Source organism: Pygocentrus nattereri, chromosome 7, assembly GCF_015220715.1.
Source record: "Pygocentrus nattereri isolate fPygNat1 chromosome 7, fPygNat1.pri, whole genome shotgun sequence".
Classification (NCBI taxonomy): domain Eukaryota; kingdom Metazoa; phylum Chordata; class Actinopteri; order Characiformes; family Serrasalmidae; genus Pygocentrus; species Pygocentrus nattereri.
The window spans coordinates 28,599,851-28,611,004 of NC_051217.1; the positions used below are offsets into that span (position 1 = coordinate 28,599,851).

General features: G+C 38.9%; 1 protein-coding gene across 1 annotated transcript; it reads right to left on the reverse strand.

Annotated features, from left to right (window-relative positions):
- Positions 1 to 6,880: 6,880 nt before the first annotated feature.
- On the reverse strand, positions 6,881 to 10,775 carry ppp1r15b (protein phosphatase 1, regulatory subunit 15B). The gene is made up of 3 exons (XM_017711097.2): positions 10,392 to 10,775; positions 8,500 to 9,623; positions 6,881 to 8,069 (listed from the first exon to the last, which is right to left on the reverse strand). Exons 1-3 carry the CDS (start codon positions 10,540 to 10,542, stop codon positions 7,857 to 7,859), a joined length of 1,488 nt encoding a protein of 495 aa, XP_017566586.1. The 5' UTR covers positions 10,543 to 10,775; the 3' UTR covers positions 6,881 to 7,856.
- Between the last annotated feature and the right edge of the window lie 379 nt (positions 10,776 to 11,154).

The window sequence follows — 11,154 nt, forward strand, 5'->3', positions numbered from 1 at the left end:
TGCTTGTTTAGATAATAAATATATTAATCTTGCTTAAATACTATTAAAATGATTTAGCAAAAATGAAATGTGTTACATTCTCTCTCTCTCTCTCTCTCTCTCTTTCTCTCACACCTACACAGCTCCACCAAAGGCTAGGCAGTAAGGCAGGGGAGAGTGGAGCACACACAAAAATAATAAGCATAAATGTAATTTTTTTGGAATTAAACAGATTCAAGTAGAACATGCACACACACAGACACACACACCTGCACTGTATCAAAATATAATTACTGCATTTCACTGAAATACTTCACTTGATTTAACTGTAGATCTGACTACTTGCACATTTTTTAGCTCACGTTAACATTGTTACCTGCTAGAATACTGTATCAGCCAAATATTATATTCCATTGCATTCCAAGCTCATATATGCTAGGTTATCTGCTAATATGCTAATATGTCACAGTATGATACATCCTCCTTTGCACAACTCCACATACTTTTCAGTACTGTGTACTGCCTGTGTTCTGTTTTGTATTTATTGTAAGATTTTGTTTCTGTACTGTATTGTCTGCACTGTGTATGTTGTACTGTCTTGTAATGGTATTTCTATGTTGGTCCTGGAGGAATGTTCTTTTCGTTTCACTGTGTACTTGTATAGAGCGGAAATGACAATAAAGCCTGGCTTGACTCTTCTAGTATTCACATAGCATTGTGAATGTTCACAGCTCTCTGACAGATATTTTTCAAGATTCACCATAAAGACCTTTTTTGTATTGTAAAAGGATTTTAAAATTATTTTCATGATTTTAGTATTTTATGATATAAAAGTATTTTATTGTTAAGTTATGTAAGTCACATAATTCAAACCTATTATTGTAATAATGCTCTTGGTTATTTTACCAAAACAGATGGATGGTTAAAATAGAGGCTAAAATAGAGCACATGGTGGGGTTATTTATTAAAATGTATTATGTTGAAAAATTCATCTGGTTTGAACAACATTGAACTGTATTGGATTAATTATATCATTAAGAAATCATTCTACCATCACTCTTTTTCTCAAAGTCAAGGACTACAGTAATTCACATTACTACATACTCTATTACTTTTTACTTTATTTTAATATTTAATTAAAACTTTATGCCCAATTGGCCAAAAACTTTTTACAATGAAATGTATTTTCAATATTAGCAAACCACAATAACAGTTAGGTCTTGAAACATTTGTGAATAAAAACTACAAAAATCCCCTTCAAGAACTGAATTAATAACGTGAGCTTTGAAATTACAACTACATTATCTTTGCCCACCTAAACCAATGGGGTATCAACATGTGAAAAAAATGCATACCGAATTCTTCTTACTGATTTATCAACATGAGGAAGTTCAGGTATCACTCTACTTGAATGAGACAAAGGATGCTGGCCTTGGTAAATCAGCCCATGTCTGTAAAAAATGTCATTTTCAAAGAATTAAGTTTTAAATCTCAAGCACAAGGGCAATAATGAAGTTTTACAATATTTTTTAGTTGTGGGTGTCAAAAATCTACTTGAGCAGGGACAGTTTGCCTACACTGTCAGAAATGTACAGAACCCTGCTGGTGACATCCTATATAAATAAAAATAATGCGTGGCCACAACTTAGTAAGGTGTGGGAATGAGATGATTAAGTCGTGGCCATGACTTAGTAAAGCATGGGAACGAGATCCTAATGTGTGGCCACTACTTAGTAAGCCACAGTCTCATTCCCACGCCTTACTAAGCCGTAGCCATGCATTAGCATCTCGTTCCCAAGCATTAATAATGCGTGGCCACTCATTATTTTTATACAGGATGTCACCAGCGGGGCTCCAAAGAAATGAAGGTTGTGTGCAGGTACATTTCTTATACTCTTATGGTACAAACAATGTAAACGTGTCTTCAAAGGTACATCAATGGTTTTAAGGTCCAACTGTCTGTCTTAACCCTCGTGTGGTGTTGGGTTTTGTGGGACCCATTTTCCATGTTTACCAAAATAAAAACAAAGCTATTTATTATTATTTCAAACATCAGATAACACATTGTTATTTTATGTTCTCCACAGAAAAATGATCAAAGGCCAAGGAATCTGACATTGAAATAATACATTTATTATTACACATTTATAACACACATGTGGTGTGGGGTGATCCCTGTGTGTAATGAAAGTGTGGAGGTTCTGTGTCCCTTCACTCTGTTCTCCTCCTACAAGGCTTGCTGTTATTGTGTGTGTGTCTGTGTGTGTGTATGTGTTTGTATGTGTGTGTGTGTGTGTGTGTGTGTGTGTGTGTGTGTACGTGAGGGTGGATAATATGGGCAGGCTGCTAACTAGCTAAAGCTGCAAAAATTTCATATCTATCTAATTTATATCTGGTATTTTTACATAAATTGATATGTTTATTTAAAAAAAAAACAACAATAATGCAGTGGGTCCATCAGACCCATTGAGTAACAAAAACATGAATACCACACAAGGGTTAAATAAGTTTATTTCCCAGTAGAAAAGTATGTATTTGTATATTTTGACAACCTAATGTTTTAAAACAGAACAATAAAATAAAAAGGCTGGAGATGATATGGGGTGTGGAGTCACCAGGTCTCTAAAATTATAAGACGGGTAGATGTAGGTTCATTAGGTGAATAACTCATTTTGATAATGTGCCTCTACTCTTCTTAAAGCATACATTTGAGGGGAGTATATTGTCTACATTCCTGCTGAGTTAACCATCATAGCATTCATAAAACAAGATAAGCCCAATATAGAGCACTTTGCCCAACATCACCAAAGAGACAGATTCAGTACAGAAAGCAGATATTCATGCAGAAATATATTGAATATATATATACAGAACATATTGTCCCTGCCTATAAGTATGGTGCTGGATCTGTGGTTATGTCAGGCTTGCTTATAAAGAGTTCTGGGAACCTTGTTGTTCTGCAATTCACCATGCACATTTTTGTCTATATACCTGATACACTTGAATATCTGGCTATGCACTAACTGTCTATACGTCCAATACACCTATAACACTTGCCTATTCACATCTTGTCTACGTTCGACACCTGTACCTTGCACTATGTACTATGCGCATTTTGTCTGTCTTTTACTGTCTTTTGTCTTTGCACTGTTTACTATGCATCTTTTATTACTGCACTGGAAAAGTAGCCCCATAGTGTTTCGTTATACTGTACTACCCTGTATTGTATAATGACAATAATGTTTAACTGAATTGAATTGAATATGTAGCATATTGGATTCCAAGCTTTAGGATATGTAAGAATTGTGACTCTCTCCTCCAGCAGGACCAGCAGAGTGATGCCTGATTTAAAGCATTGCTTGAGATGCAAATGTAATAACTGTTCTCTAAGGAAAAAGCATTATAGATTATTTTCTAAGCAATGGCATCACAGTTAGATTATAATTTTTATAGTGATGCTCAAATAATGTGGTGAAAAGCTTTTTGTATCAATTATTTTTAAAAAATAGGAGATCAGCTTAGTGTTATCACTACAGCTCATTGCCTAAACAGAAACTAAAAGAACTGAACATCTCCAACATTCCTGGTAAAACAAAAGCTACTAATTACTGTAAACTTGGCAAAAGATGACAACAGACTAGATACTAAACTAACTGACAGTGTACTCATCTTGCACACAAAGGGCTGGTGTAGTTGCAAGTTTTCATTTTCATGCATATGATTACACTTGTTTGATCAATTGGGTCTCAGTCTTCAAACACCTGATCATGTGTTATCCTACTTTTTTGGCAATGAAAACCTACAACCACACCAACCCTTTACAGATTGACACATCCTTTTGTACCTTATCATTGACCTCTTTGTGATAACACACAAGCCTGGCAAACAACAGTAAGCATCTCGGCCTGTGCACACACTGGATGGTTGGCAACACCTAATAGGTAGACCCAGGAACTACAAAGACATAAAGTACATGAAAAATCAGAGACCACCCTTTTGTTCATTGAATTTCCAGTCCTAAAATATGTCATTATCAGAGAAAGGCAGAGAACATATTATAGAAAATGTTTATAAACATATGTAATATAATGCTATTGTCGGATCAAAACCTCGTGTCTCCAAAAATGTAACTTTACAGGTCAAGGTAAAAACATGCTCTACTTTTAATGTAAGTCAATGGAACCAGACTTTTTAGTAACTATGGATACTTTCAAATTATGTCAAAAACTGAAAAATGACAAAAATGGAGATACAAGGTTTTGTTTCGACAGCTGTGATAATCATATTATATGTGGTCTGCAATGTTTATAAACATAAAACAAAATATCAATATAGCAATATTAAATTCAGCAAAAAGAAATTTTAAACAAATCAGCTCATGAAATCTCTTCTCTCCTACATATTTCACAGTGTGTTTAGGAACCACAGCAACGGGAGCTCTGAGGTGCATAGTGCATAAAAGTCACCAATGTTCTGCTGACTCACTAACTGCAGAGTTCCAAACCTCCTCTGACATTAACATGGCCAAGCAGCTGTATGCAAGCCTTACATCATCAAGCACAATGCCAAGTGTTGGATGGAGTGCTGTGAAGCACACCGCCACTTCACTCTCGAGCAGTGGAAACGTATCCTGTGGTGTGATGAATGCCTGACTGCATTGTGTCAACTGTAAAGTTTGGTGTAGGAGGGATAATGCTGGGGTTTTTCAGGGCTTGACCTAAACCCCTTAGTTCCAGTGAAGGGAAATCTTAATGAATCAGCATACCAAGACATTTTGGACATCAGTCCGGGGAAGACCCTTTTCTGTTCCAGCATGACTGAGCCCCAGTGCACAAAGCCAAAGGTCCATAAAGGCATATTTGGGTGTAGAAAACTTGACTGGCCTGCACACAGCCCTGCCCTCTACCCTACCAAACACCTTCAGGAAAAACTAGAACAGAGATTGCAAGCCAGACTCTCTCATCCAACAGTGTCTGACCTCACAAATGCTCTTCTGGATAAATGGACAAAAATTCCCACACAGTCCAAAATCTTGTAGAAAGCTTCCCAGAAGAGTTTAAGTTGTTATAGCTGCAAAGTGAGGACAAATGCCATATTAATGCCTATGGATTTAGAATGTGGTCATAAAAGCTCCTGTAAGTGTAATGTGTAGGTGTCTCAGTACGTTTGTCCATATGGTGTAGTTGAGTGAGCAGAAATGCATCTGCCAAGTGCTGACAGAAAAAAACAAAGAAATTAAATATGGAGGACACGCAAAACTGAAGCTACTCCTAAAGCAAGAGCTTTCATGCATCCAGGCCAATGAAAGTGTCCAGGCCAAGCTTGCTTGTGTTGTAATGGGGAAAAGAGTAAATAAAAGTAAAATGGAAATAACCTATGTGTTGATGTTTTTATGTGGGAAAAGTACAACCTAGTCTGCTCTGTACACTTTGAATGAAAGGTGTAAATAGAATCTGACCAAAGTATATCCAGATATAACTGGCCATGAAACACATGCAAACACAAGGTGTAAACAAGCTCAAACATTCCTCCTAACAAATAATATGCAACTACCCAAATCCAAAAACAAATGGGACGAACATCTGTGAGAAATAACACCTGTGAGAAGGGTATGGGTCTGAAATGATGTTTAAAAAGCTGTTTCTGAGAAAAGGAAACAGATAAAAAATGAAAATGAAAATTTGCACTATAATACAAACAATGTGAAGTAAGATCTAATGTACTGATGAGTCTAAAGTTGAGATCTTTGGAAGCAACCAAAGGAAGTACGGACATCACCATAGTAAAGAAAGACTCTTCAAACCACATCTATAACCATCAGTCATGTATGGGCAAGTTTGGGGATGTGTAACAACATCTGTAGTTGGGAATTCATTATTGATTGAAGACATCAAGAATGCTTATAAGTACTAACAAATTTGAATGCATCATGCGGAACCCTCTGGAACATGCTTGACTGGAACAACATTAATTGTAACCCCAACTTCTGAGAAAATACAGATGCACTTATCAAAGAACGATGCTGGTTCTCAGAACAATGGACTGGGCACCTCAGAGCCCAGACCTTTACATCACTGAATGTGTTTGGAACTACATGGTTCAATAGAAGTACAAAATACAACCAATTTCTAAGACTTGAATTTTATAGGTGTGGAAAAATATCCATGCAGGTTTCTTTGAAAAAATGAAAGGAAGCATCCAGAAAAGAATAGCATCTCTAGTAAAAGCAAAGGATGGACACACTAAATACTGACAATATTAAATTTGTATTTAATTGTTGATGCTTCTCTGTAATTGTCTGTTAAATATATGTTTTCTGCTTTTTTGCTGATTCTGGAAATGAATAACATTTTGACTGTAAATAACATACATTAAAGGTTGGTCTTGGATTTCTGCATGGTATACCATACATAGGTCTAATAGTTTGACTATTAAAAAAATCAAAACAAAGGAATCAGAAGCCTGAACTAGACTCAAGATATAGTTAAGTATAGCCAAAATCACAGCATTCACTGCTTTACGATCACAGATTGACAAGGTGACTCATCTCAATGAACGATGTAGATCATCTCCCTGAATTATGAGAAGCTGAGAAGCTGTGCCCACTATAAGCCCAGAGGGGATGTCTGAGTTTACCTGCGCTGCCTTTGTGTTTCACTCACAAAGGCTGCTGACTGTCTTATTGCATCAGGCAGTGTGTGCAGGGTAATTGAGACTCCAGAGATACCCCCACTACCACAACCCCCCCCCCCCCCCCCAACCCCCCCCCCCCCCAGGTTCAGAACTCTTCAGGATGAGTAATAGAGGCTGGGGCCATGTTGGCTGCCCTCCCACAACACACCCAGCCCTGCTGCAATCCCTTGCAATCCTTTCACAGCCACCAAACGCGACGCTCTGTTGCCTGGCTACCAGGTGCACCAGAGCCCTGGCTGCCCTAGGAGATGGAAAGACACTATAGCATTCACCCACACACACACACAGACACACACACACACACACACACACAATGATCTATCCATATGGTGCTCTGTCAATCAACAACAACAGATTATGTTACAGTTGTGTAAACAAAGCCAGTGGACAGACTGGTTCACCTCTCTTGCCTTAAGCCTGTTTGTTGAAGAACTTTCTGAGAACTTGTATATAGCTCTTCCACAAAGGGTCACTGGCTTAGTCAAACTGCAAATCTGGTGTCACAATCAGCTGTAAAGATTGCGTACATCGTTGCTCCTCTTTACACCATACAGTTTGTGCTACCAGTGATGTGTCTAGGGGAGATGCTAATTGATTTCTCCTCAAGGGAGAGAGTTTCATCATGCCTTGTTTTTAACCCTCTCTCTTACACCAAGTCATTTTGAAGGAGAAATCATTCCTCGATGCAAAACTGAGAAACACGTGAATATGTGCAAGACAACAAGCACTGCTTCTGAAAGTGACCAAACACAGAAAATACGGAATGTAGAAATGGGTTGCAAATGAGTGCGTGTTTTGCACAAACTACTTTATTTTACATTTTTTTCTCCACAAACACAAATGTTACCATTTCTTCTTCCCATTTCCCAAAGATAACCCTCCATATCTTATTCCTCATAACTTAAAAACAACAAAGTCTACTATAAATATCATCTATCATCTGCTGTCCACTTAGTGTCATTTCCATTGATGGTCAGTAAGGCACAGAAAAAAAAAAACAAACAAAAAAAACAAAACCCAAAGAACATTCTCATGACATATGAGGTTGGAAAATGTGTTTTGAACACACAAATGAGGTATGGCTGTTAAGTTGGAAGAAGAGTACTGGCTGGCCTATAAAAGCACAAAGACCAGCATTTCAATCAGTTTAAAGTTTGTCTGGATATAAGCAATTCTATGAGTGCTTATTTGGTCAGTGTGTTTTGCTGATAGGCTGCAAGCTTTTCCCTGTGTGACAGGTTAAAACAGTATCCAATGGCCTGCTCAGTTTCCAAAATTCTCCTCTGGAATCGATCCCTATCTCGGGCGTGCTCCTCCCATGGCCCCTTACGAGATGCCTGAAGGGCAAAGGACCAGGCTCGCATCTTGTGAACTTGCACAACTGGAGAGAATTTAACCTGGGGGGGACATGATTGAGAGAGTCAACATACATGAGTTTATTACATACAGCTAATATAAAAAGAAAAAAGGCAATAATTACAAAAGTAGTTGTAAACGCCTGTATAACTAATGATTTAGATAGCATACCACTCAATATCCTATCATGTGTGCTTGTAGTTAGCTAAAGTTGACATGTTTAAGAACTCATTTGCAGAAGTTAAAATATTAGTCAAAATAACACAAAATTCTTAATCTGATATCATGAATAATACAAAATTATTATTCCAGTCTACTCTTATAATGTATCTATGTGCAAGATCTGGTACAAAATGTTGATTTCCTGTTCCTGGCATTACACAAACATAGGAAATGGGTGACCCAAGTGCATTTAGTCGTTTAGTTTAGAGACATGTAGCAGATTTTAGATAAAGGCTAAGTGATAATTACCCTTTTCACCATAGGAATCTCCTTCTTCATGCTACTCTCAGCTGTCTTCTTTAAAAGCCTTTTCCAGGGCACTTTAGAAGGTTTCTCCACAGACAGCTGAGGGCACTTGTGACTGACCACTCGCCTTGGTGGCAAAACTGGCTTTTTGCATGTAGTATCTGCTGAGTCTCTGGATATTTTAAGGCTTTGCTTATAGTTGTCAGTTGTACCTACAGCATGGTCCAGGTTTCCATTACGCTCGTGTGTTCTGCAGGCTGCCCGGCTGTGAAGAGGAGCTCTGAAATTCAAAGGGTGATATGGGTCATCGTTCAGAGACAGAGACTTCCACAAGGAATCCTCTTCGTCTTCTGATGAGACAGTTCCAGTGCTTCCTTGCTCGCTAGTGTCTGAGCTCAAAGACGTGCTGGACTGGCACGCTGAAGATATATGCTTTTCTTGTCCTGGGCTGGAAATTTCTTGTGTTCTCTGTTGGTCAATAACTGCACTGGACACACATGCTGTGAAGTGCAGAGGATGGTATGGATCAGTGGACTTGGCAAGAAGATCCCAAAGTCTGTCGCTGTCCTCTTTGTCCACCTCTACCGAGGAGCTGTCGGAGCCACCCCAGCTGACCTCACTGTCTGAACTCTGGCCTCCCGACTCTTGCCGACAAGGCCCATGGCTGCTGTCTGCAGAAGAACTTGATAAACTTTGCTCTAGTCCTGCCAAAAGATCATCCTGCTTTTGAAAGTCCTTCTGATAAAGACTCGACACACAAGCAGTAAAAGAAACGGGGCAGAGGTCATCTTTGTACGCGCCTTCTGATCCCGTAAGGACATTCCAGCTGTGTTTCCAGCTGCAGGGCTCTCCTATGTAAAGCTCCTCGCTGTCTGAGAGACACTCTGTTGCACGGGACACAAAGTCGTCCACCAAAGAGCAACAGAGCTCGTCGTTCACCAGGCTGGACAGGACAGAGCGAGAGTGAGAGTCTAAGTCGAAAGGATCCCCATTTTTGTTGTTTTCGAACAAGGATGATAGAAGGAAACCATCAGGAGCATCTCTGGATGAACTGCTCATGTGCTGAATGTGCTCCCCTGCATCATCCGTGATTCTCACATGAACCTCAAACCTAAACATCTGAAACACTGGAAACCAAGGAAAAGATGTGAATATGACAGCAGAAAATGGAAATGAGCAAAATAACATCCTTCCATATGAGGTTGTTTCTGCTACTACAAGTACTTTTGGCTGTCCAAATATTTAGAAAATGGACATTAAATGAAAAGAACTTTGAGTATCAGAGTCTGTAATACAACAATATATAATTAACAACATATAATTAAAAATAACCATCTCAACACTGAGCTATTGCTGGAAGGACATCACAATAAAAACATTTTCCCTGGTTTTGAGTATAAATGACAATAATGATACTGGTTTTGTCAGAATTATCTGAATTTAACATTATTATGAAGCTGTTGGTCAGTACTACTGCAAGAACATGCAAATGTGGGACAGACATTTTTCTGTAAATAAATGACATCACTGATCAACAGCAGCATCTGTTTAAATATGTTGTGATTTAACATTTATAGAATTCTCTACAATTATGGATTTTAGTAACTCCCTTTTATGCAATTGAAATCATCATGGGACTCGGTACATATAAAACTGGTGTACTGACCCCAATATGCTTAAAACTACATCAACTCATTACTAATCTGTATGTTAAAGAGGACCTTTGATGACAATGATGATGTGCTCTATACTTCATGCAAAACGAAAACAAAAACAGATGAAAACTGCCCACAATTGCAGAAAACCCCTTAAACAAAAGAATTAGCACTCGAATTCAGAAAAGTTCAAACACTCATTCCAGGAGGCTCGGACTCAACAGTACAGCTCTCGCTTACCTGCCATCAGACTGTAGCAGATGACCTGCAGCAGCAGGCGGAAATGCTCCCACACCACCGCCAGGATCTGCTTGGTCCACGGCAGGATCATCATGCCGCCGTGGCCGAAGCGCTGCATAGCCGTTCTCGGAGAACCTGCCACAGCCTCCATCTTCAGCACGCAGCCTCGACTGTCACGTATTCTGATACTCGTCCCTCGCAGAGATCTCCTTACGGCGGTCTGATGAATATCCCTGAATGTTCACAAAGCACATCTTCCCTCTGAAGGAGAATCTGTTACGAACTGCGAGCGAAACCGGCCTCGGTCGTCATGTTCCCGAAATGTGATCGCGTGCGCGCTGGGTCTCCAAAACAAACGTGCGGAATGGCTCTGACTTCTGTACCGCTCTGATATAAACAAATAGTTCCGCTTAGTAACCTGTGATTGGACCACAGTTGTGTCCGTCACGTTTTGATCCCGCCTCCACTGGCGGTTAGCTCCGCCCACACACTACTTCTGATTCAGACACTCGTCACAGATATTACAGAGGGTTAATGATACAGCGGCAAGAGGAAATAATAAGGTATGTTTATACCACCAAAGCTGAAGCTGATTCGCTGTGAGGAAAGAGAGAAAAATCTACCTGAAAATAGTGTTTTCATAAATATTAGAAGCTTTTAAATTTGACATTTATGCTACATATGTGGTACGTGTTTCATCTGTTTTTTCATTAAAGCTACAGAAATATCATATAACTCACTTGAGAATAATCGCTTTTTAAGT